At 47.9% G+C, this 27,025-nt stretch overlaps 1 protein-coding gene across 4 annotated transcripts in view; it reads right to left on the bottom strand.

The window, feature by feature from the left end:
- The window catches only part of GGA3 (golgi associated, gamma adaptin ear containing, ARF binding protein 3), a 213,012-nt gene that overhangs the window by 175,636 nt on the left and 10,351 nt on the right, over positions 1–27,025 (bottom strand). For 3 of the 4 annotated variants that reach the window (XR_010243860.1, XM_063960640.1, XM_063960641.1), the window contains exon 4: positions 3,918–4,016. Coding sequence is in view for 3 of the 4 variants with exons in the window: in XM_063960640.1 (XP_063816710.1) it covers positions 3,918–4,016 (99 nt within the window). In the remaining variant the exon portion in view is untranslated. Of the gene's footprint in view, positions 1–3,917; positions 4,017–20,022; positions 20,137–27,025 lie in introns of those variants that run through there. The other variant, XM_063960642.1, reaches the window with a different exon arrangement.

The raw sequence follows: 27,025 nt of genomic DNA, 5'->3' as shown, positions 1-27,025 counted from the left end.
CCTGGGCAGATATGACTGGCCCTTTTGCCCGCCTGCCCTTATGGGGACGAAAGGACTGAGACTGAAAAGACTGTGTCCTTTTCTGCTGAGATGTGACTTGGGGTAACAAAAGGTGGATTTTTCAGCTGTTGCCATGGCCACCAGGTCCGATGGACCGCCCCTTTATACGGCAATACTTCCATGTGCCGTCTGGAATCTGCATCACCTGACCACTGTCGTCTGGCAGATATGGACATCACATTTACTCTTGATGCCAGAATGCAAATATCCCTCTGCGCATCTCGCATATATAGAAATGCATCCTTAAAATGCTCTATAGTCAATAAAATCTTGTCCCTGTCAAGGGTATCAATATTTTCAGTCAGGAAATCCGACCAAGCCCCCTCAGCGCTGCACATCCAGGCTGAGGCGATTGCTGGTCGTAGTATAACACCAGTATATGTGTATATACTTTTAGGATATTTTTCAGCTTCCTATCAGCTGGCTCCTTGAGGGCTGCCGTATCTGGAGACGGTAACGCCACTTGTTTTTATAAGCGTGTGAGCGCCTTATTCACCCTAAGGTGTGTTTCCCAACTCGCCCTAACTTCTGGCGGGAAAGGGTATACCGCCAATAATTTTCTATCGGAGGAAACCCACGTATCATCACACACTTCATTTAATTTATCTGATTCAGGAAAAACTACTAGTAGTTTATTCACACCCTACATAATACCCTTATTTGTGGTACTTGTAGTATCAGAAATATGTAACACCTCCTTCATTGCCCTTAACATGAAACGTGTGGCCCTAAAGGAAAATACGTTTGTTTCTTCACCGTCGACACTGGAGTCAGTGTCCGTGTCTGTGTCTGTGTCGACCGACTGAGGTAAATGGGCGTTTTTACAAGCCCCTGACGGTGTCTGAGATGCCTGGACAGGTACTAATTTGTTTGCCGGCCGTCTCATGTCGTCAACCGACCTTGCAGCGTGTTGACATTATCACGTAATTCCTAAATAAGCCATCCATTCCAGTGTCGACTCCCTAGAGAGTGACATCACCAATACAGGCAATTTGCTCCGCCTCCTCACCAACATCGTCCTCCTACATGTCGACACACACGTACCGACACACAGCACACACACAGGGAATGCTCTGACAGAGGACAGGACCCCACTAGCCCTTTGGGGAGACAGAGGGAGAGTTTGCCAGCACACACCAAAAACGCTATAATTATACAGGGACAACCCCTTATACAAGTGTTTTCCCTTATAGCATTTTTATATATGTAATCATATCGCCAAATAAGTGCCCCCCCCTCTCTGTTTTAACCCTGTTTCTGTAGTGCAGTGCAGGGGAGAGCCTGGGAGCCTTCCTCACAGCAGAGCTGAGCAGGAAAATGGCGCCGTGTGCTGAGGAGAATAGGCCCCGCCCCCTTTTCGGCGGGCTCTTCTCCCGGAGTTTGTGAGATCTGGCAGGGGTTAAATACATCCATATAGCCTCAAGGGCTATATGTGATGTATTTTAGCCATAAAAAGGTATTATACATTGCTGCCCAGGGCGCCCCCCCCAGCGCCCTGCACCCTCAGTGACAGTTGGTGACTGTTGGTGAAGTGTGCTGACAACAATGGCGCACAGCTGCAGTGCTGTGCGCTACCTTATGAAGACTGAAAGTCTTCTGCCGCCTGTTTCTGGACCTCTGGACCTCTTCAACTTCGGCATCTGCAAGGGGGGTCGGCGGCACGGCTCCGGGACGAACCCCAGGGTGAGACCTGTGTTCCGACTCACTCTGGAGCTAATGGTGTCCAGTAGCCTAAGAAGCAAATCCATCCTGCACGCAGGTGAGTTTTCTTCTCTCCCCTAAGTCCCTCGTAGCAGTGAGCCTGTTGCCAGCAGGACTCACTGAAAATAAAAAACCTAACTTAAACTTTTATTCTAAGCAGCTCAGGAGAGCCACCTAGATTGCACCCTTCTCGTCGGGCACAAAAATCTAACTGAGGCTCGGAGGAGGGTCATAGGGGGAGGAGCCAGTGCACACCACCTGATCCTAAAGCTTTTATTATTGTGCCCTGTCTCCTGCGGAGCCGCTATATCCCCATGGTCCTGACGGAGTCCCCAGCATCCAGTAGGACGTCAGAGAAAAGTGTATTAAAAACATGCTATTTGTGGAAAGGCTCCATTGTGTTATGCCATGGCTACAGTCATTGGCCCCCTCTCATGGCTACCCACACAGGCCCCCTCTCATGGCTACCATCAATTGCCTCATTTTTACTGCTATTCTCATTTGCCCCCTCCTATGGCTATCCTCACTGGCCCCCCCTGCCATGGCTACAGTCGCTGGCCCCCTCACATGGCTACCCTCAATGGCCTCATTTTTATTGCTATCCTTACTGCCCCTCACCCCACCTTCCCCACGTCCCCTGTTATGGCTATCCTCACTGAGCCCATCTCATGGCTACCCTAACATGTCTACACTCACTGGCCCCCTCTCATGGATATACTCACTGGCCACCTCTCATGGCTACCTTCACTGGCCCCCTCTCATGGCTACCTCAATTCCCACATCTTATTGCTATCTTCACTGTGCCCCTCTTATGGCTATACTTATTATCACTACCATCACTGGCCCCCTCTCATGGCTACACTCACTGGCCACTTCTCATGGCTACCCTCACTGGCCCCCTCTCATGGCCACCCTGCATCCTCACTGGCCCCCACTCATGGCCACGTTCACTGGCCCCCTCTCATGGCTCTACTCACTGGCCCATTCTCATGGCTACACTCACCGGCTACCTCTCATGGCTAACCCTACTTGCCCCCATCTATGGCTATCCTCACTGGCTCCTGTCATTGCTACCCCCACTGCTCCCCTCTCATGGCCACCCTCACAGGCCCCCTATCATGGCCACCCTCAATTCCCACATCTTATTGCTATCTTCACTGTGCCCCTCTTATGGCTATACTTATTATCACTACCCTCACTGGCCCCCTCTCATGGCTACACTCACTGGCCCCCTCTCATGGCCACCCTGCATCCTCACTGGCCCCCTCTCATGCCACGTTCACTGGCCCCCTCTCATGGCTCTACTCACTGGCCCTTTCTCATGGCTACACTCACTGGCTACCTCTCATGGCTACCCCTACTTGCCCCCATCTATGGCTATCCTCACTGGTTCCTGTCATGGCTACCCCCACTGCCCCCCTCTCATGGCCACCCTCAATTACCTCATCTTATTGCTATCCTCACTTGCCCCCTCTCTTGGCTACCCTCACTGGCCCCCTATCATGGCTACCCTCACTGGCCCCCTATCATGGCTAACCCCCCCCCCCCCCTTCCCCCCATGGCTATCCTCTGATCCCCTTCACCCACTTGCCTTTTTACAAAACTTTCTGGTGCATTCTAAGTCAGACTTTTAAATGCATGAGGTTTGAGAGGTACAGCGGATCTAAACTGCTAGATGCTTTTATGTCCTGCGAATGCTTTGAGTTGAACACAGATAAAACCCTTGTCTCTAAAAGAAAATAGTATTGGTTATATAAAAATTAGCATGGCCTCACAAAAAAAAAATGCCCTAATGTTTCAGAATTTCTTCAAGCTTTTATGACACAGTGAACATGTTCACATAATTAAATGGATTAATTAATAGATAAATTAAATATGATCTAAATGTCAAAAACAAATCTAGGTAAATTACAAAAATCTAGGTAATTATGGGTTTGTACAGCAAGCAGACTATATTTCCTGTGAAAAGGAACTGTGGGGGTTATTCAGGGTTGATAGCAAACCAAAATAGTCAGCAATTTGGCAAAACCATGTTACCATGAGAGTTAGATTTGGGTGGAGGGTGTGAAATCTTAATTGCGGTGTAAAAATAAAGCAGATACAAATCAGCACTACGGACTGGTTGCAAGAGGGAATGTTGGTACTCATACACTTACCTTAGGAGACACAACCTTAATCAGCTCATTCAAGAAGCGGAATTTGCCAACCTCACTGTGAAACCTTCTCCCACAGTTCTTCATGCAGGCCTCCAGAACCTACAGGACAACAGAGGACACTCTCAGTACAGCAACATTACAGTGCACAGAACAGTAGATGCACAATGCTCCTATAATCCAGTATGCATGCAGTTCACATGCTGCGGAAGTCAGCTGCTCATGTTCAGTCTGCATTATCAGCACAGACTTAGGAAAGGGAACATACCGCTGGGGCTGTCAGAAGATGGCTCCATGATCCATCTGTTGCCCACTACAAGTTTAGGGGCATAGTTGTTTTTCATAAAAGTGTATCCCAGTCTCTGGTAAAGACATATTCTACCCACACCTATAGCATTATTCTTTACATGTTCTTCTCAAGCTACAAAGGCATGTGTCTGAAATTTTATAAAAATGATTTATTTATTTTTTTATGTTAACCTAGTGCCCTTGCCATATATAGAAGTTATCTTTTATCTTACGGTACTGCTGCACAAAACTATGTTTGTGCCACTCCCCTTCCCATTCTCCCATTGGCCTCTTCCCTGTTTTTTCTTTATGTAACCCCACCTCCCCCTAATCCTTTTTCAATTTCTGTTTGGATTGTTAAAAAGATTCAATAAATAGCTGACTGAGAAAAATAAGAATTTACTTACCGATAATTCTATTTCTCATAGTCCGTAGTGGATGCTGGGACTTCCGTAAGGACCATGGGGAATAGCGGCTCCGCAGGAGACTGGGCACAAAAAGTAAAAGCTTTAGACTAGCTGGTGTGCACTGGCTCCTCCCCCTATGACCCTCCGCCAAGCCTCAGTTAGGATACTGTGCCCGGACGAGCGTACATAATAAGGAAGGATTTTGAATCCCGGGTAAGACTCATACCAGCCACACCAATCACACCGTACAACCTGTGATCTGAACCCAGTTAACAGTATGATAAACGTAGGAGCCTCTGAAAAGATGGCTCACAACAATAAACAACCCGATTTTTTGTAACAATAACTATATACAAGTATTGCAGACAATCCGCACTTGGGATGGGCGCCCAGCATCCACTACGGACTATGAGAAATAGAATTATCGGTAAGTAAATTCTTATTTTCTCTGACGTCCTAGTGGATGCTGGGACTTCCGTAAGGACCATGGGGATTATACCAAAGCTCCCAAACGGGCGGGAGAGTGCGGATGACTCTGCAGCACCGAATGAGAGAACTCCAGGTCCTCCTCAGCCAGGGTATCGAATTTGTAAAATTTTGCAAACGTGTTTGCCCCTGACCAAGTAGCTGCTCGGCAAAGTTGTAAAGCCGAGACCCCTCGGGCAGCCGCCCAAGATGAGCCCACTTTCCTTGTGGAATGGGCTTTAACAGATTTTGGCTGTGGCAGTCCTGCCACAGAATGTGCAAGCTGAATTGTACTACAAATCCAACGAGCAATCGTCTGCTTAGAAGCAGGAGCACCCAGCTTGTTGGGTGCATACAGGATAAACAGCGAGTCAGATTTCCTGACTCCAGCCGTCCTGGAAACATATATTTTCAGGGCCCTGACTACGTCCAACAACTTGGAGTCCTCCAAGTCCCTAGTAGCCGCAGGCACCACAATAGGTTGATTCATGTGAAACGCTGAAACCACCTTAGGGAGAAATTGAGGACGAGTCCTCAATTCTGCCCTGTCTGAATGAAAAATTAGGTAAGGGCTTTTATATGACAAAGCCGCCATTTCTGAGACACGCCTGGCTGACGCCAGAGCTAACAGCATGACCAACTTCCATGTGAGATATTTTAATTCCACAGTGGTGAGTGGCTCAAACCAATGTGATTTTAGGAACCCTAAAACTACATTGAGATCCCAAGGTGCCACTGGTGGCACAAAAGGAGGTTGTATATGCAGTACCCCCTTGACAAACGTCTGAACTTCAGGCAATGAAGCCAGTTCTTTCTGGAAGAAGATCGACAGGGCCGAAATTTGAACCTTAATGGATCCTAATTTTAGGCCCATAGACAGTCCTGCTTGCAGGAAATGCAGATAACGACCCAGTTGAAATTCCTCTGTGGGGGCCTTCTTAGCCTCACACCAGGAAACATATTTTCGCCAAATGCGGTGATAATGTTTCGCAGTTACATCCTTCCTGGCTTTTATCAGGGTAGGGATGACTTCATCTGGAATGCCTTTTTCCATCAGGATCCGGCGTTCAACCGCCATGCCGTCAAACGCAGCCGCAGTAAGTCTTGGAACAGACAAGGTCCCTGCTGGAGCAGGTCCTTTCTTAGAGGTAGAGGCCACGGGTCCTCCGTGAGCATCTCTTGCAGTTCCGGGTACCAAGTTTTTCTTGGCCAATCCGGAGCCACGAGTATAGTCTTCACTCCTCTCCTTCTTATGATTCTCAGTACTTTTGGAATGAGAGGCAGAGGAGGGAACACATACACCGACTGGTACACCCACGGTGTTACCAGAGCGTCCACCGCTATTGCCTGAGGGTCCCTTGACCTGGCGCAATATCTGCTGAGGAAATCTGCTTCCCAGTTGTCCACTCCCGGAATGAACACTGCTGACAGTGCCACCACATGATTTTCCGCCCAGCGAAGAATCCTTGCAGCTTCTGCCATTGCCCTCCTGCTTCTTGTGCCGCCCTGTCTGTTGACGTGGGCGACTGCCGTGATGTTGTCCGATTGGATCAATACCGACTGACCCTGAAGCAGAGGCCTTGCTTGGCTTAGGGCATTGTAAATGGCCCTTAGTTCCAGGATATTTATGTGAAGAGACGTTTCCATGCTTGACCACAAGCCCTGGAAATTTCTTCCCTGTGTGACTGCTCCCCAGCCTCTCAGGCTGGCATCGGTGGTCACCAGCATCCAATCCTGAATGCCGAATCTGCGGCCCTCTAGAAGATGAGCACTCTGTAACCACCACAGGAGAGACACCCTTGTCCTTGGAGATAGGGTTATCCGCTGATGCATCTGAAGATGCGATCCGGACCATTTGTCCAGCAGATCCCACTGAAAAGTTCTTGCATGGAATCTTCCGAATGGAATCGCTTCGTAAGAAGCCACCATTTTTCCCAGGACTCTCGTGCATTGATGCACTGACACTTGGCCTGGTTTTAGGAGTTTCCTGACTAGCTCGGATAACTCCCTGGCCTTCTCCTCCGGGAGAAACACCTTTTTCTGGACTGTGTCCAGAATCATCCCCAGGAACAGTAGACGTGTTGTTGGAATCAGCTGTGATTTTGGGATATTTAGGATCCAACCGTGCTGACGTAGCACTACCTGAGATAGTGCTACTCCGACCTCTAACTGTTCCCTGGACCTTGCCCTTATCAGGAGATCGTCCAAGTAAGGGATAATTAAGACGCCTTTTCTTCGAAGAAGAATCATCATTTCGGCCATTACCTTGGTAAAGACCCGTGGTGCCGTGGACAATCCAAACGGCAGCGTCTGAAACTGATAATGACAGTTTTGTACCACAAACCTGAGGTACCCTTGGTGAGAAGGGTAGATTGGGACATGGAGATAAGCATCTTTGATGCCAGAGACACCATATAGTCCCCTTCTTCCAGGTTCGCTATCACTGCTCTGAGTGACTCCATCTTGAATTTGAACCTTTTTATGTAAGTGTTCAAGGATTTTAGATTTAAAATTGGTCTCACCGAGCCGTCCGGCTTCGGTACCACAAACCGCGTGGAATAATACCCCTTTCCCTGTTGTAGGAGGGGTACCTTGATTATCACCTGCTGGGAATACAGCTTGTGAATAGCTTCCACTACCGCCTCCCTGTCGGAGGGAGACGTTGGTAGAGCAGACTTCAGGAACCGGCGAGGGGGAGACGTCTCGAATTCCAATTTGTACCCCTGTGATACTACCTGCAGGATCCAGGGGTCCACTTGCGAGTGAGCCCACTGCGCGCTGAAATTCTTGAGACGGCCCCCCACCGTGCCTGAGTCCGCTTGTAAGGCCCCAGCGTCATGCTGAAGACTTGGCAGAAGCGGGGGAGGGCTTCTGCTCCTGGGAAGAGGCTGCCTGGTGCAGTCTTTTTCCCCTTCCTCTGTCCCGGGGCAGAAATGAGTGGCCTTTTGCCCGCTTGCCCTTATGGGAACGAAAGGACTGAGTTTGAAAAGACGGTGTCTTTTTCTGCTGAGAGGTGACCTGGGGTAAAAAGGTGGATTTTCCAGCCGTTGCTGTGGCCACCAGGTCCGATAGACCGACCCCAAATAACTCCTCCCCTTTATACGGCAATACTTCCATATGTCGTTTGGAATCCGCATCACCTGACCACTGTCGCGTCCATAACGCTCTTCTGGCAGAAATGGACATCGTACTCACTCTAGATGCCAGGGTGCAAATATCCCTCTGTGCATCTCGCAGATATAGTAATGCATCCTTTAAATGCTCTATAGTTAATAATATACTGTCCCTATCCAGGGTATCAATATTTTCAGTCAGGGAATCCGACCAAGCCACTCCAGCACTGCACATCCAGGCTGAGGCGATTGCTGGTCGCAGTATAACACCAGTATGTGTGTATATACCTTTTAGGATATTTTCCAGCCTTCTATCAGCTGGTTCCTTAAGGGCGGCCGTATCGGGAGACAGTAACGCCACTTGTTTTGATAAGCGTGTGAGCGCCTTATCTACCCTAGGGGGTGTTTCCCAACGCGCCCTAACCTCTGGCGGGAAAGGGTATAGTGCCAATAATTTATTAGAAATCAGCAGTTTTTTATCGGGGGAAAACCACGCTTTATCACACTCCTCATTTAATTCATCTGATTCAGGAAAAACTACTGGTAGTTTTTTCACACCCCACATAATACCCTTTTTTGTGGTACTTGTAGTGTCAGAAATATTCAATGCCTCCTTCATTGCCGTGATCATGTAACGTGTGGCCCTACTGGACATTACGTTTGTCTCCTCACCGTCGACACTGGATTCAGTATCCGTGTCTGGGTCTGTGTCGACCATCTGAGGTAACGGGCGTTTTAGCGCCCCCGACGGTGTCTGAGACGCTTGAACAGGCACTAATTGATTTGCCGGCTGTCTCATGTCGTCAACAGTTTTTTGCAAAGTGCTGACACTGTCACGTAATTCTTTAAATACGACCATCCAGTCAGGTGTCGACTCCCTAGGGGGTGACATCACGAACACAGGCAATTGCTCTGCTTCCACATCATTTTCCTCCTCATACATGTCGACACAATCGTACCGACACCCAGCACACACACAGGGAATGCTCTGAAAGAGGACAGGACCCCACGAGCCCTTTGGGGAGACAGAGGGAGAGTTTGCCAGCACACACCAGAGCGCTATATATATACAGGGATAACCTTATGTAAGTGTTACTCCCTTTATAGCTGCTGTTTTATATTAGCTGCCAATAGTGCCCCCCCTCTCTTGTTTTACCCTGATTCTGTAGCAGGACTGCAGGGGAGAGTCTGGGAGCCTTCCTTCCAGCGGAACTGTGAGGGAAAATGGCGCTTGTGTGCTGAGGAGATAGGCTCCGCCCCCTTCACGGCGGCCTTTTCTCCCGCTTTTTTTAGGAAAACTGGCAGGGGTGAAATGCATCCATATAGCCCAGGAGCTATATGTGATGTATTTCTTTAGCCATATAAGGTTTAAACATGTTTTATTGCGTCTCAGGGCGCTCCCCCCCAGCGCCCTGCACCCTCAGTGACCGGAGTGTGAAGTGTGCTGAGAGCAATGGCGCACAGCTGCAGTGCTGTGCGCTACCTTATCTGAAGACAGGAACGTCTTCTGCCGCCGATTTCTCCGGACCTCTTCGCTCTTCTGGCTCTGTAAGGGGGCCGGCGGCGCGGCTCCGGGACCCATCCAGACTGAACCTGTGATCGTCCCTCTGGAGCTAATGTCCAGTAGCCAAGAAGCCCAATCCACTCTGCACGCAGGTGAGTTCGCTTCTTCTCCCCTTAGTCCCACGATGCAGTGAGCCTGTTGCCAGCAGGACTCACTGAAAATAAAAAACCTTTTTAAACTTTTACTTCTAAGCAGCTCAGGAGAGCCACCTAGCATGCACCCTTCTCGTTCGGGCACAAAAATCTAACTGAGGCTTGGAGGAGGGTCATAGGGGGAGGAGCCAGTGCACACCAGCTAGTCTAAAGCTTTTACTTTTTGTGCCCAGTCTCCTGCGGAGCCGCTATTCCCCATGGTCCTTACGGAAGTCCCAGCATCCACTAGGACGTCAGAGAAAGGAGGAGTAATGATAGACTTACCTTTGTTAACTCTCTTTCTTCGAAGTCCATAGGGTCCACTCAGGAGACAATGTGTACGTGGTTGGATAGGACTGGGTACCAAAAAGTTAAAGCTTTTACAGCTCCCAGGATACTCCTGTCCTTCACCCCTATACCCTATCCACAGCCCAGGCTATTTAGTTTTGTTAACTAGCCCAAGGTGGGAGTAGGGTAGGAGAGAAGGAAGACTGGTACACAGAAGAATCACACTCTCACACAACAGCGTAGGGTACCGGTGACCAAGAGGATAAACCCATAGAAGCCAGGTACGTCAGGGTAGGCACCCCGTGGGCCCTATGGGCTTCAAAGAAAGAGTTAACAAAGGTAAGTGTACCATAACTCTCCTTTCCTTCTTCAGGCTCCATAGGGCTCCACAGGGAGACAATGGGGATGTCCCAAAGCAGTTGTTCAAGGAAGGGGACGCTCCTGAGATGAGAGGAGAATCTGGCTTCCAAATAAAGCATCCTGAGAGGCAAAGGTATCAAAGGCATAGAACCTGAGAATGGTGTGGACAGAAGACCACGTGGCCGCCTTGCAGAGTTGTTCAGCAGACGCGCCACGGCAGGCTGCCCACAAAAGACCCACAGAGACTGTATTTCAGCTGGCTAGCCCCTCTTGTGGAATCCATATGAGGACAAATAGGGAACCCGATTTCCGGATGGAACTGGTACGATCCATGTAAATCCGAAGGGCATGTCCAAGCAGGCCTCCTCTTCCGAGAGGTCCGGGGATTGGAAGGCCAGTACCACAAATTCTTTGTTAAGGTGGAAACGGGACACCACCTCAGGAAGGTATCCAGGTCGAGTTCGAAGAACAGCCCTGTCCCAATGAAAGATCAGAAAGGGAGAGCGACAGGAGAACGCCCTCAAATCTGACACTCTGCGGGTCGTTACTGTAGCCAAAAGAAAAAATAGGATTTTGTTACTTACCAGGTAAATCCTTTTCTTTGAATCCATAGGGGGCACTGGATTACTCTTGGGATATGGACGGCCTCCGCAGGAACAGGGCACTGAATATTCAAATTTAGTAACACTCCTCCCCTCCATATTCCCAGAGTACCTCAGTGTTTTTTACTGAGCCGAACAGGAGCGATAGAGAGGTTGACAATGGAGAATTACTTATAACATAACGGACAACCATAAAGTTGACACATAACGTACTGACAACGAAACAGTTGACACCATAACCGATAGAACTAGAAAATTTGAACCAGTCGGTGAGAATGTGTTATTATAAGATCCACTGAACTTACCACAACCAGGTAAAACTGCTCTGGGTGGGCGTCCAGTGCCCCCTATGGAATCAAAGAAAAGGATTTACCTGGTAAGTACCAAAATCCTATTTTCTTTTTCATCCACTAGGGGTCACTGGAGTACTCTTGGGACGTACCAAAGCTTCCCTCGTGGGCGGGAGAGCTGTTTGGCACCTGTAACACTAGGCGGCCAAAGCTAGATGCTGATGCCGCAAACGTATCAAACTTGTAAAAGCGCACAAACGTGTGCACTTATGACTATGTAGCCGCACGGCAAAGCTGCCTCGTAGAAGCCCCATGACCAGCTGCCCACGAAGTTCCCACAGAACGTGTGGAATGTGTAGGCGGCTGTAACCTATCATGAAGGTAAGCCTGACATATGGTCCGTTTAAGCCATCTGGAGAAAGTCTGCGTAGAAGCTGGCCAACCCATCTTGGCAGCATCCTAGAGAACAAACAACGTATCCGTCTTACGAACTGTAGACGTTCGGGATACATAAACGCATAGTGCGCGTACCACAACCAAAGTTCCAGAATCTCCTGTTACACAGGAACTATTAGTGGTTGATTGATGTGGAAAAAAAAAATGACACTACCTTTGGTAAGAAAAGCGGAATTCGTCCGAAGTTCCGCTCTGTCATCATGAAACACCAAATACGGTGGCTTGCATGACAAGGCACCCAAATCTGAAACACGCCTTACCGAAGCTAAGGCTAGAAGAAAAATTGTTTTCCAAGGAGAAACCTAATGTCCACTTGTTGTAAGGGTTCAAAATAGGAAGACTGTAAGAAATCTAAAACCAGATTCAAGTCCCATTGGCGCTGTAGGTGGAATGAATGAATGGAGGCTGTACTCTGAAGACACCTTGCAGAAGGTGTGTACAGACGGCAATATAGCTAATCGTCTTTAAAAAGTAAATTGACGAAGCAGATACCTGCACCCTTAGTGTAGATAAACGCAGTCCTCCATCTAACCCCGTCTGTAGAAATAACAAAAAAGACGGGATAACCTGAAAAAAGATGTCGGAAACTTCCGAGCTTCACACCAACCTATAAAGGCACGCCAAAGTCTGTAATAATGAGCTGCCGTAACTGGCTTCCTAGCTCGTAACATGGTTGGTATAACCAAACCTGGAATGCCCTCTCTGCTTAAGAGGGCGATCTCAACAGCCACCCCGTCAAACGCAGCCGCGCTAACTCGGGGTAAAGGAACGGACCCTGTTGTAACAGGTCCGGCCGTAGTGGAGCGGCCAAGGATTGACTGCAAGTAGTCCGCGGAGATCCAAGAACCAAGCTCTCCGAGGCCCAAGAGGCGCCACTAGTATGACTGTGGCAGACTCTCTTTTGATCCGTCTTAGCAACAGAGGGAGCCTAATAAGCAAAGCTGCTGCAGGTGAGGCCTGAACTCACAATGCTTGCAGCTCTCAACAGATACTGTATAATAAGCACCACGTGCTGACCAATTGCACCACTGTAGTACTTTACCAGCGGAACGGTGGAAACAGATACACGAGGCTGTACGGCCACGCGATTGCGAGAGCATCCATCGCCATTGCCTTTGGATCTCTCGTTCTGGACACATACTGGGCGGTTGGTAATTATGGCGGGATGCCATCAGGTCCTCTTGAGGGTAACCTCATCACTGGATCAACATGTGAAACACTTCCGCTTTAATGCCCATTCTCCTGGATGAACATTCCGACGGCTGAGATAATCCCGGAATGAACACTGCCGACAATATCACTTGGTGATGTTCGGCGTAATTGAGGATTTGAGCTACTTCCCGCATTGCCATGCGGCTTCTCGCTCCTCCTTGCCTGTTGATGAACGCGACTGCCGTTGCGTTGTCAGACTGCACCTGGACAGTCTGAGACCGAAGCATGTGTACTGCTTGTCGTAGCGCATTGTAAATTGCCCGGAGTTCCAGGACATTTAGAGACAGCAATCTTTCGCGATCCGCCCAGAGACCCTGGAGCTGACAATTTTGAACTACAGCTCCCCAACCTCTGAGACTCGCGTCCGTCGTGAGAATTATCCAATTCCAGGCGACAAACCGTTTCCCTGCAGTTAGATGTACTTTGAGCCACCAGAGTAGAGATGCCCTTGCCCGTGGCGACAACCTCACCCTGTGGTGAATCTGCAGATGCGAACCTGACCACTGTACGAGAACAGCCAGCGGAAAAGGACGTGAGTGAAATCTACCGAACTGAATCGCTTCGAAAGCCGCCACCATCGTGCCTCAGAGGCGAATGCACAAATATACCGAGACTGTGCGTGGCTTGAGCAGTATTGTACCAGATGACAAATAATCTGTACTATCTGTTCTGGTAGGTAAGATCTTTGATATACCGTACCGAGAATCATAACTAGGAATTGAAGTCGATGAGACGAAATTAGATGTACGTTAGCAACGCATGTTAAAGGAACATCTGTTGAGACACAGCTTTGATGAGCAGATTTGTCCAAGTACAGAACTATTATCTCATTCAGGGATCTGAGATGAACTATCATCACAGACATCACTTTGGTGAATACCCCAAGACGCTGACGAGAGGCCCACCGGTAGAGCCTGAAACTGGTAATGATTCTGCCGTCTTGCAAAACACAAGCACCTCTGATGAGGTGGCAAATCGGAATGTGTAAGGACGCAACCTTGAGATCCAGCACAATCATGAATTCCTGTGGCTGTAAACTTGCAATCACTGACCGCAGAGAATCCTTCTTTAATCTGCAGGAAGTGACGTACTGATTGAGACTCTGTAAGTTCAATATTAGCCTGACGGAACCATCCGACTTTTGATCCCCCCAAACAGCCTGGACTAATCACCGTGACTTCGTTGGTGTACAGGGACCGGAATCAAACTGCTGAATCCAATAGAGACTGAATGGCAAACTGCCGAACCGCCTCTTGTCGTCCGACTGAGGCAGTCCTGTCTTGAAAACCCGCAGTGGCAGGAGACAGTCAAATGTACCAGATGACGAATAATTGCGGATCCACCGAGCTGTGGATGTCTGGAACTCTGCCAAACAGAACGTCTGAAGACGTGCTCCCACAATTGGAAATCCGAGATGGGCTGGGAGCCCTTCATGCCAGTGGCTTGTCGGTGACCCTAGCGTCCTGACGACTGGTGTTGGTTTTTTGGAGACCACGTCCTTGCCTCGTCTACCAGGCTTGTCTGTTCCTCTACCACGGCCTTGAAAAGGCTGAGGTCTAAAGGATTTGAACGCCGGGCCAGAGTATTTCCGTCTAGGTACCGTTGGAGGCAATGGTTGGAAAACAGACTTTACCCCCATGGCCTCAGAAATCCTTTTGTCCAATTTAGGACCAAACAACTCTTCGCCATAGGATTCTTTTGACCCCCTGACTCCGCTTATGAAGAATGCAGCCAGAGTGCTCGTGCTGTAAGTAGCGACGATGAAAGGCGAGAAGTGAGCTGACAGCCGGTAGGAGAAGCTGTACATAGATACCTAGCAGCTTCTCAGATTAGTGAGAAGTATAAGGTGATCGCCATCTCGAGTTCTGTTATCCATAATTAGCGCCTTAGTTACCCAAATGCCCTTCTATTTTACGATCTGAAGGGTCTTTAGAAGTGTTAAAACAGACGAATCCACCAATGGCGGATTCTCACCTGTAGATGTCACGTGACTGTGGAAACAGGTAACGAGACTTAAATCGGCGAGGTAAAGAACCTGTTATCCGGTTCTTCCATGTTTCTACCAACATCTTATTAAGAGATTTTGACACAGGAAACCTAATGGAGATCTCTGTCGTTTAGTAAATACGACTTTATCAGATATCAGAGGCTCCTTAGTCTCTGTAAACTGCAGAGACTAACACACTGGCCGTTATCAATACTTGTGCTGTCACAACCTGCAGTATCTGACTGCTAGTCTAATTTGCGCTCCTCACCCTTATTTTGCGCAGTGAGGACTAGCATAGAATCTTCAGACTGCAACTAGCAGAAACTGGTAAATTATATTAAATTTATCCCTTGTATCCAAAGTGGACTTGGACCTCTGCAAAGGCTGAGAGCCCTCCGGTAATTCTGGTGGTCTTACCCGAGACTCCCATCTTGCCGCTTCCTGCTCGTGTTGAGCGACGGCCAATTCTGATTTCAACCCAGCTATTACATTTGCTAACATAGACCATGGAGTGTCCGGGGATGAAACCGGCTTCCGGAAAGGAAACCGACAAAACATACTTCTTTTTCCTCTGCTGCCCTATGCAGACAGACAATACAATATACCCAGACAAACACCTGCACGACTCAGTAAATAGTTACTTAAGGTGTGTAAAATGTATATATATGGCCGAAGTGCAATGCACGTGGCCAGTACTATATGAAAATAAAAAATAAAAAAAATTCACTAAGTGTGGCAGCGCCACACCAGCCCTGTTGCTCCGACGAGCACAGAAAAAACACTGAGGTACTCTGGGAATATGGAGGGGAGGAGTGTTACTAAATTTGAATATTCAGTGCCCTGTTCCTGCGGAGGCCGTCCATATCCCAAGAGTACTCCAGTGACCCCTAGTGGATGAAAAAGAAAGAGTCTTAGCTGTTAGCCACTTGAAGTCCACTTATGCCAAGAGTGCAAACGGAGGTTCCTGAAGCGCCTGGAGAACCACTGACAAATCCAATGGAGCCACTGGAGGGACAAAGGGAGGTTGAATAAGTAGGACACCTTAAAGAAAGGTGCAAACATCCGGCAGTGTAGCAATTTTACGCTGGAACCAGACTGACAGAGCAGAGACGTGCACTTTCAGAGATGCCAGGTGGAGTCTGAGATCCAATCCAGCTTGAAGAAAGGCAAGGATTCAGGAAACTATAAAAAACAGAGGGTCAAAGCATCTTGCAGCGTACCACTGGAAGTATGTATGCTACACACAGTAAAAGATATGGGCTGAGGTCGGCTTCTGCACTCTTGAGCATGATCTGGACCACAGAGTGAGAGAAACGTTTGCACCTTAAGAGGAATGACTCAAGAGCCACGCATAGACAGGGAACCTGAGACAACAGGTCTGGTCGTAGAGGAAAGGGAGCATCTAGAGATCAGAGAACCAATGGCATCTGGGTCAGGCTGGAGCTACCAACAGGACGGTGCCTCCTTCTTGCTTGACTTTGCAAAGGACCCCAGGAAGGAGTGAGACTGAAGGGAAGAGGTACGTCAGTTGGAAGGTCCACTTCACTGCTCGGAGTCCATGAAGGCTGCTTCGGGATATCTTGTCCTGGACCTGGCATCCATGAAGGCTGCTTCGGGATATCTTGTCCTGGACCTGTACACGGGAACCTTGTGGTTGTGTCGTGAGGCCAAGCGGTCCACATCTAGCAGGCCCCATTTGTCCACCAGGAGCTGGAAGACCTCTGGGTGTAGAGCCAACTCGCCGATGTGCATGTCGTGACAGTTAAGGAAGTTCGCTTCCTAGTTGAGGATCCCTGGTATGAACACCGCCGAGATGCCCAGGAGATAGCGTTCGGCCCATTGGAGAATATGAGCTACTTCCTGCATTGCCAACAGACTGCGAGCGCCTCCTCCAGTTGTTGGACTGGACCTGGACCGGTTTCCCATGGAGAATGGTCTAAGCTAAAGTGAATGCTCTGTAGACAGCTCGTAGCTTGAGGACGTTAATTGGTAAGCAACTTTCGGTGGGAGTCCAACGGCCCTGGAAGGAGTGTTGGCCGGTCACTGCGGAGACTGGCATCCATGGTAAGGAGTACCCAATCCGGGATCCAGAAGTGTCGACCCATGTCCAAGTGAGACGGCTGGAGCCAGCAGGCTAAGGACAGTCGAACCTCCGGAGAGAGGACCATCATCTGGGACCTGATCATATGCGGTTGTCCATTCGATCTGGACAGGATCAGATGTTGCAGGGGTCTGGAGTGGAAATGGGTGTACTTACTCCACAATGTCGAAGGTGGAGACCATGGACCCCAAGACCTGCATGGCTGCGTAGATTGACACTCAGCAACTGTGAAGTAACTTGCACTCATTTCTGGAGTTTCGCAAATCTTGTCTGCTGGCAGGAAAATTCTCTGTACCTGAGAATCCAGGAGAGCACCCAGATGTAACGGATTACTTTTTTGAGTTGATTAGCCAGCCATGTGTTTGCAGGAAGGCAATGGTCATCTGAAGATGGAGGTGAAGGACCTCCGGAGAATGTGCGAAGATCAGCAGGTCGTCCAGGTATGGGAGTATTCTGACCTCCTAATGACGCAGCTATGCCATCATAACAGCCATTATATTGGCAAAGAGCCTGAAATCAGTAGATAGACTAAAGGGCAGTGCCCGAAATTGGAAATATTGCTGGAGGATAGCAAACCGTAGGAACCGCTGAGAGGGTGCTATAAGTACATGCAGGTAAGTGTCCTGAATATCAAGAGACACCATAAAGTCCCCAGGCTCCATAGATAGATAGATAGATCAATAGAGTATCATAGAATAATATAATATAATATAATATATAATATAATAGAATATCATAGATAGATAGATCAATAGAGTGGAGGGTTTCCAAACGAAACCTGGGCACTCTGATAAATTTATTTAGGGATTTGAGATTGAGGATAGGCCGATAAGACCCATTGGGTTTCTGAACCAAAAACAGGGTAGAGAAAAAAAACCTGTCTCTCGCTGTGATAAAGGAACCGCGATTACTACCAAATGTAGAAGGGACTGAATGGCCTTCTGGAGGGCCAAGACTTTGCTCGGGTCTGATGGAGGGCCTGTGCAAAAGAACTGCTGAGGGGGGAGTCTCCAGAATGAGAGAGCGTACCTGTGAGAGACCACTTCTTGCACCCAGGCGCCTGTGGTGGTCTGACACCACAACTGTGCGAACTGAAGAAGCCTGCCTCCCACTCGGGAATCCCCCAGGAGGAGGCTCATCCTGTCAGGCTGAGGACTTATCTTCAGACTTGGGAGTGGGACGTCTGGTAGCCCATGCCTGCTTGGCCCTGGACTTGAAAGGTCTTTGTGGAAGCCGACTGCCGGGGGAAGGACTGTCCTTTAGGCTTGCCTTGGGGGTGAAAGGACTGAAAGGAAGATGTCCGGGACCTCGGGGCAGGTATGGAGGGCAGGAAAACAGTTTTGGAGCCTGCCAGAGTAACCACAATTTTGTCCAATTCTGCATCAAACAGACTTCCCCCAGTGTAAGGCTGGTTTTCCAGAGCCCTCTTAAGAGTCTGTTTCAGCTTTCCATGAGTGTAGACAGAGGATGCGGCGGGCCACCACCGAGGTAGCAGACGCCTTGGAAGCCGGGAGACCCGTATCCAGAACCGCTTCACCTAAGTAGGCGGCTGCATCTCTGATATGAGTGATGTGGGACAGCTGTTCCCGGGTAACATCAGAGGAAAGGCTTTTCTCCAGAGCTTCTGCCCAGCTCTCAACGGCCTTAGGCACCGCCATAGCAGGTCTAGTAATAGCTCCTGTAAGGGAATAAACAGATTTGAGACAGGCTTCAAGCTTCCTATCCATACTCTCCTTTAGGGAAGATGCTGTAGGGTTAGGTAAAGTAGCACTTTTAACCAAGCGTGCCACTTGGGAATCCACAGCAGGTGGAACCTCCCACTAAGCACAATCAGCAGCTAGAATAGGGTAAAAAGAAGCCAGACACTTAGGTAACTGGAACTTTTACCAGGGTCATTCCATACTTCACGCATGAGTTCAGTAAGCTGATCTGACTGAGGAAATTCAGCATTAAGTACCTTCTGACACACTTATAAAGCAGGGCTTTAGAAGCAGGCTCCTCTTCTTCTACTTGAAGAATGGATCTGACGGCCCGCACTAGTGCAGGTATATGAAATGTAAAATGATGCTCCTCCTCCCCAGAGGGAGACTCAGTGAGAGAAACACCTGCCTTATCTGTCTCCCCAGATGAGATTTCTGAATGTAAAGCTGCGTACACTGTGAGTATGTCATAGCACACCTAGTGGGTAAGGGTCTTTCACCCTGTAGCATCTGTTGAAGAGCAGCAGAGGTAGTAGCTAGACTCTGTGCTGAGGTAGAGAGCACATCCACCCAGGGAGGGGGCATAGCCGTGATTGGTATTGCAGAATGTACCTGCTGTGGGAATCCCATAGGGGGATCAACCGGGGGCGCTGCTAAGCGGTCTGCAATCTGTGCCAACACCTGTCAAAAGGAAGCCCAGGGAGGATCCTGAACAGGAGGTGGAGGGGCTGGCTGGTTAGGTGGGATATAGCCAAGACGCACACAAACCATCCTGCACAATGTTCTGAGGGGATAATCACGCTGAAAAGGACTTGCATGAGACCAGCATAGGAGCCTCCGCATCTTTGTGACCCTTGCCTTTGCTAGACATAGCTTTAGGAATAGTATAACACACTGTTACAGAGTAATTCCCTTATATCCATTTTAGATACATATATTATATTTTACTATTATACAAAGAATGAATTGATAATATTGGCTTCTGTAACCTGAGCCTAATACACATCCCCACACTGTAGTCTTGGCTAGTTAGCATTTGAACAAGACAATCCCAGCACATGGCCAGCTCAGCTCACTGATACAGCTAGCTCACATGCTGTGAAAGACACACCCACAGGTTGCAGGTATGATATACTGTACTCACTTGAAATCAGAGCTCTCTCTTTCTCCTGACTCCCACACTGGCTGCACACAGCTACAAAGACTCTCTCAGAAGCATGGACCTTGATACTCCTGGGAAGCTTGGGAGTTATTCCCCTGGAAGGCTAAGTATCATACTCTATATATCTCATAGATAAATGACATAGAATAGTTAAATATGTGTTTGTGGTACAGTAGTTGTGAAACGATTGGCATAGAATAGTTAATTTGGAAATACAAATGGCTTAAGGTTAATGGTACTTGTGCAATTATGTGATTGTTATGTGTTGGTGATAATACTCTGTGAAATCTGTAATGGTAATTGGAACAGTAGACAATCTGTAGCATAGCATTCCTGGTATGGTGATTTATAACAGATTGTAGTGGTTTTATATAGTGCATCTTACTGAAATATAGAAGTCAACACATACTTCCTTTTGTTACTGTAGTCATGTGCTTGTAGCAATGGCATGCTGATACTTGTGGTTACCTGGTGATCTGGTCTTGTGATGGTTCATATAATATGGACAGTATACAATATGCTCTGGTTATTGAGATACTTTGTTGGCTTGGAATCGTGAAATGTGATTAGTTGGCTTGGAATCGTGAAATGTGATTAGTTGGCTTGGAATTGTGAAAGGTAATTAGAAGGCTTGGAATTGTGAAAGGTGATTAGATGGCTTGGAATTGTGAAATCAGCACATATGCATTATATTGACGCTTATACATTCTGGAATCATGGGAGTTTTCCAAAAAGGGAGTCTAGATTCTGTCCTATGCGGTCTGTGGATCATGCAGTCACATGCTGCCCCTCCCCCCCCCCCCCACACACACACACACACACACACACACACAAACACACACATAAACCAAAACCAATCCCCTAAGATATTCCTCTAAGATATATATCTTTCCAATATATATCAATAAATCTAGGATTTAGCCGAGTGCTTTGAGTGATATCTCCCCAGTAATAAATATATATATATATATATATATACATATATATATAAAAACACACATACATACATTTTCACACTTCTTTCATCCTGTTTCTTTTCTTATATAGTTTGAATCTGTGAAACTATTATATGGTGACTTGCATTGTATTTGACCAATACTGTTTAATGATAAAAGTGAATTCTATGAGTAGCAATTGTTTGTTGAAATACATTCTTACGTTTTACATTCTATATGACTGGTGTGCATTCTTCCATGAACAGAATATTCCTAATGATTTAAAGATATATATGTCTAGATGCAACCTCTGCGGGTTTGTTAATAAAAGGTACACAATTAGTGATGAATTATTATAAATCACTAAAAGGGTTAAAATGATACATTTGCTTCAAAGATATGAAATATAGTAATATAATACAAACAATAGAATCAGACAGGGAAAAGTAGGGGAATAGAAGAGAGGAAAAAAGTATACCCCTTATCATTACCCCTTATCACACACAATATGGCACTAGGCAGTGTGCAACAACAATAGTACTGTGAAAGCATTCACAAAAACTGCAGATGTGAAGTATAATGAACCCATATACACCTGTACAGTATCTTAGGGTTATAGGAAAGAAAGGGAAAGGTATAAGCTGACAGCAGAAAAATCAGACCGCAGAGTTAGCATAAGTCGCAGACAATGCAAAATACAATTTATATAACCGCAATGGGCACTAAATCAACTACACAGACTATAGTGGCTGGTAAGATATAGCGCTGTATAACCTGGCTCTTAGGAGGTATACATGGAGACTGGACCCAGCATTTCCGGAAACCTGTAGCTGCTTGGAGAAAATGGCTGCTGTAGGTCTCTGAAGGGGAGGAGGGTGAGGGAGGAGCAGCTCAGAGACGGGAAGACTGCAGTGGAATGGCGCCCTGAGCTGAGGGAGGGGCCACTGGGAGAGAGCTGACATCAACCACAGGTTCCCTGGCCTCATTAATTTTCCCTGCACCAATATATTTAGCCCTGGTGGTCTAGTGGGGTCCCGGACGAACCGGGGCGCACATCAGCACCTCCAGTCTGTCTCCAAAGGTAGGACTGCACACAGACGCAGGTTTCCGCAAGCGGGAACCTGTTATCCCGTGCTCAGGCTACAGTCCGGGGTCTCCCAGGAAGCAGTGCTCTCAGGTGCCCCGCTCGGAATCACCAGACCGCTTACTGGGGGGTTGATGGAGCAGCAGCGCTGGCATCCTTAGGACTGCCTAGCGCTGCTAGCTCTATTGAAATTACATTTTTTTTAAAAAGAAAATCATAAAAAGAAAGCTTGGGGCTGCTTTATAGCAGCCCCACTGTTAACAGTGCATCTGGCTTCTGCCGACACCAAAGAGAAAATAATAGCCTGGGCTATGGGCGGGGTATAGGGAGCAGGACCGGAGCATCCTGGAAGCTGTAAAAGTTTTAACTGTTTGGTGCCCGATCCTATCAAACCACCTACACCCACACTGTCTCCCCTGTGGAGCCCTATTGACCCTGAAGAAGAAAAAACATACTAACATTTGTAATATAAATTGTTCAGATACTGAATTGTACTTTCTCGTGATTCCATGTTTGAATAAGATACTTCGTTATGGTCCACAGTATCCACAGGTTAAACATTGGGATATGAGGTAGCGTCAGCGGATTGGCACCAACGATCAAAAGCTTTCGGCCTCCCAGAATGCAATGGGCCAGTTCCCAATATCCTCGCCTCCTGGCTCAGGCAATTCAGTTGTTTTCCAAAGCTCAAGGAACGAGCATCATTGAGAGCCCTAATCAGGCGAGAAGAACACACAAACACACTTCCGTACAAGAAGGAAGAGGTTAGTAGATGTAAGGATCCTCAAATCAGGTGCGTCAGGGTGGGATCCCTGTGGATACTGTGGATTTAGGAGAAATAGAGTTATCACAGTAAGTCTACCATAACTACGTATTTCTCCAGCAGGGTCCACAGATTATCCACAGGATAAACATTGGGATGTCCCAAAGCAATTTTAGTGGATGGGATGCTCCTGATTGGACAGGAGAATCCTTCACCCGAACGCAGTGTCCTGAGAGGCAAAGGTATCAAAGGCATAATGCTAATGAATGTGTTAATGAAAGACCATATGGCTGCCTTACATATCTGTTCAGCTGAAGCACCACGTTTTGCTGCCCATGACGGACCTACCTTACGAGTAGAGTGAGCAGAGACATTAGCCAGAATAGGGAGATCAGCTTGAGAATATGTTTCTGAAATCGTCATCCGAAGCCACCTTGCCAGTGTCTGCTTGTCAGCAGGCCATCCTCTCTTGTGAAATCCGTAGAGAACAAAGAGAGTGTCTGTCTTTCTGGTGACACTGGTATGATCCACGTAGATCCTTAAAGCACGGACTACGTCCAATGATGCATCTCCCGCAGAAAGGTCCAGCCTTTGGAAGGCCGGGACTAAAATTTCTTCGTTATGGTGGAATTTAGACACCACCTTAGGAAAATAACCAGATTTGGTTCTGAGAACCGCTCTATCTGGATGAAATTTCGGAAAAGGAGGGCGACATAACAATGCCCCTAAGTCTAAAACTCTTCTAGCTGAAGCAATAGCCAGTAGAAAGAGAACTTTAGCTGTCAACCATTTAAGATCCACTTGCTTCAGTGGTTCAAATGGGGCAACCTGAAGCGCCTTTAAGGCTAAACTTAGATCCCAAGGAGCTGTAGGAGGAACAAAAGGAGGTTGGATGTGAAGCATTAATTGGAAAAAGTGCAAACATTCTGTAGGTTAGCAATTTTCTTTTGAAACCATATAGTCAATGCTGACATCTGAACTCTCACTGGAAGCCACCTGTAGACCTTTGTCCATTCCTGCCTGAAGAAATGCTAGGACCCTGGAAACTCAGAAAGACAGGGGTCAAATTTTCTGTCACTAGACCATTGAATATAGGCCTGCCATATTCGGTAATAAATGCGAGCTGAGGATGGTTTCCTTGCACTAAGCATTGTTTGAATCACCTGTTGTGAGAATCCTCTTGCGTTCAGGATCGAAGTCTCAAGAGCCACGCCGTCAAAGACAGCCAATCCAGGTGCTTGTAATAGCAAGGACCGTGAGATAGTAGATCTGGACGTTGAGGGAGTAGGAACGGAGTATCCACAGACAGCCTCTGCAGATCTGTGTACCAATGTCTTCTGGGGCAAGCCGGAGCTATTTGTATCACGGCGCCCTTTCCCTGTTTTACCTTTCGCATCACCCTGGGCAACAGGGCGATGCGAAACACATAGGCCAGTCGAAAGTCCCATCTTACTAACAAGGCATCCACAAAGGTCGCTTTGGGATCCTTTGTCCTTGACCTGTATGCGGGAGCTTTGTTGTTCTGACGGGAAGCCATGAGATCTATCTCTGGTAAGTCCCACTTGTCTACCAGAGTCTGGAAGACCTCGGGGTGTAAAGCCCATTCGTTTGCATGAATGGCGTGTCGACTGAGAAAATCCGTTTCCCAGTTTAGGACTCCCGGAACGAACACTGCGGACAAGGCTTGATGATGAAGTTCTGCCCACCTTAACGTGCGGCTTACCTACTTCATTGCTTTTTGGCTGCGAGTTCCTCCCTGATGATTGAGGTACGCTACTGCCGTTGCATTGTCCGAGTAAATTTGAACTGGTTTCTCCTGAAGAATGTCCTTTGTCTGAATGAGTGCCATATATATGGCCCAAAGTTCCAATATATTTATTTGCACGCAACTTTCTTCCGTGGTCCATTGCCCATGGAAGCAACTTCTTTCTGACACTGCTCCCCAGCCCTGAAGACTGGCATCCGTTGTCAGAACCTCCCAGTCTGAGATCCAAAAGTGTTTCCCTTTGTCCAGATGGGATGTCTGTAGCCACCAGGCTAATGACATCCTTACTTCCAGAGGAAGGACCATAGTCTGAGTTTTTTTTGTCTGATTCCACTTGGAAAGGATCAGATGTTGTAGAGGACTCGAGTGGAATTGAGCATACTCCACTATGTCGAATGTCGACACCATAGATCCCATCACATGCACCGCTGCGTGAATGGATACCCTTGACTGTGTAGCAGCTCCTGAATCCTCGACTGTATTGTGGATATTTTGTTGAGAGGTAAAATTACTCTCTGAAGACCCGAATCCAGTACAGCCCCCAAGTGCGTCATCCGTTGTGACGGAACCAGGGACGACTTTGCCCAATTTATGAGCCAACCGTGTCTCTGCATACAAGCTATTGTCTGTTGCAGATGACACTGAAGAAATTCCTGAGATTGTGACAGGATTAATAAGTCGTCGAGGTATGGAAAAAGTCGCCATTACCACCATAATTTTGGTGAACACTCTTGGAGCTGTGGCCAGTCCAAATGGTAGAGCCTGAAACTGAAAGTGTTGCAGGAGGATAGAAACCTGAGATATCACTGATGGGACTGTGCTATAGGAACATGTAGGTAAGCATCCTGGATATCCAGAAATACCATAAAATCCTCTGGCTCCATGGGCAAAATAATGGAGCGTAAAGTCTCCATATGAAAACGAGGCACCCAAGTGTACTTGTTCACCACTTTGAGATTGAGTATGGGACGGAACGACTCATTTGGCTTCTGATCTGGAAACAGGTTGGAATAAAAACCTTGTCCTCGTTGCGCAGGAGGAAGTGGAATTATCACTCCTGATTGAAGCAACTTCTGAACTGCCTCTTGCAAGGCCCTGGCCTTCGTTTCCACTGAAGACGGGCTGATACAAAAGAACCTTTGTGGAGGGTGCGCATAACCATGAGATACCACTTCTTGCACCCAGGCATCTGTGGTGGACTGCTGCCAGATGTGTGCAAAATGAAGAAGTCGTCCTCCCGCCCTGGGATCCCCCAGGTGGAGGCCCACACCATCAGGCTGATGGCTTATCTTCTGGCTTGGAAGCTGGTCGGGTCCCTTCCTCCAGCCAAGTCCTGAGGTGGTCTAGCACCAGAGACATGTGGAAGTCGTCTGTGCATGGTGGCCTCCAACCTACAACACAGGGAATTGAACCATGTCAAGATGGCGGCCGCGGCTGGGCTCTCCCTCCTCGGCTCACATCCCACCTGAAAATATCTGCCTGGCCGCCGGGTGTCTGTTCAAGACCACATCTTGGGGCGGCAGTGAAGCAGAGCCAGGTCTCCAGCAGGGGCTTGCACTGCTGCTGGTAGCGGACAGCTCCCGGCGGCGGCACTGAGTCCACAAACGGATGGCCCTGGCAGCGGATACAGACAAAAGCTGCGTAGATCCGATCAGCGGGCAGCTCTGGTGCGATCACGGCAGAGGTGGCGGATGTGCGCAGTAGAGCTCGGAGTGGTGGTTGAGGCCACACTTCAGCGGCACCTCTGCAACGGTGGGTGGACGGATTGATGCAGGGTGGTTGTGAATTGTGGGGCCAGGGACGGAAGCTTTCTGAACATGCGACCATCCCCGGCCACCACTGGAAGTGCATAGCAAAACAAAAAATATACAATATTGGCCAGTGAAGTACCCCTAAGGCAAAGGTAAAAATTTCCAACAGCTGAAGCACTCTCCTTACTGGTGCCAACTGATGGATGTGGATTTGATGTGCCATGGGTTTTTTGAGACACCTCTCCTCTGACAGTATGCTCTGCAGGGTATTTATTTGTATCCCCAGAAATTTTATTTCAGTGAGAGTACAATTTGACTGTTGTCCCACTCACTGTCCAACCATGTTTCTGCAATAAGGTTATTGTCTATACTGTTGTGACATTTACAGTACATTCTAACTCTGCTATAACCAGCATGTTGTCCAGGTATGGCCATATCTTGTATGATAATCCAGAAAAACTGACATAATTGTAAAACATAAAAGTCAGGTCCAGTCATTATTGCTCTGTTGGTGTGTCACCAAGTCACCAAGATAGACTATAACATTGAAATAATTGAAAATAAGATTTTACTCACCGGTAAATCTATTTCTCGTAGTCCGTAGTGGATGCTGGGAACTCCGAAAGGACCATGGGGAATAGCGGCTCCGCAGGAGTCTTGGCACAACTAAAAGAAAGCTTTTAGACT

The sequence above is a fragment of the Pseudophryne corroboree genome, chromosome 3 (assembly GCF_028390025.1).
Source record: "Pseudophryne corroboree isolate aPseCor3 chromosome 3, aPseCor3.hap2, whole genome shotgun sequence".
Classification (NCBI taxonomy): Eukaryota; Metazoa; Chordata; class Amphibia; order Anura; family Myobatrachidae; genus Pseudophryne; species Pseudophryne corroboree.
This window is presented reverse-complemented; position numbering and strand designations above follow the sequence as displayed.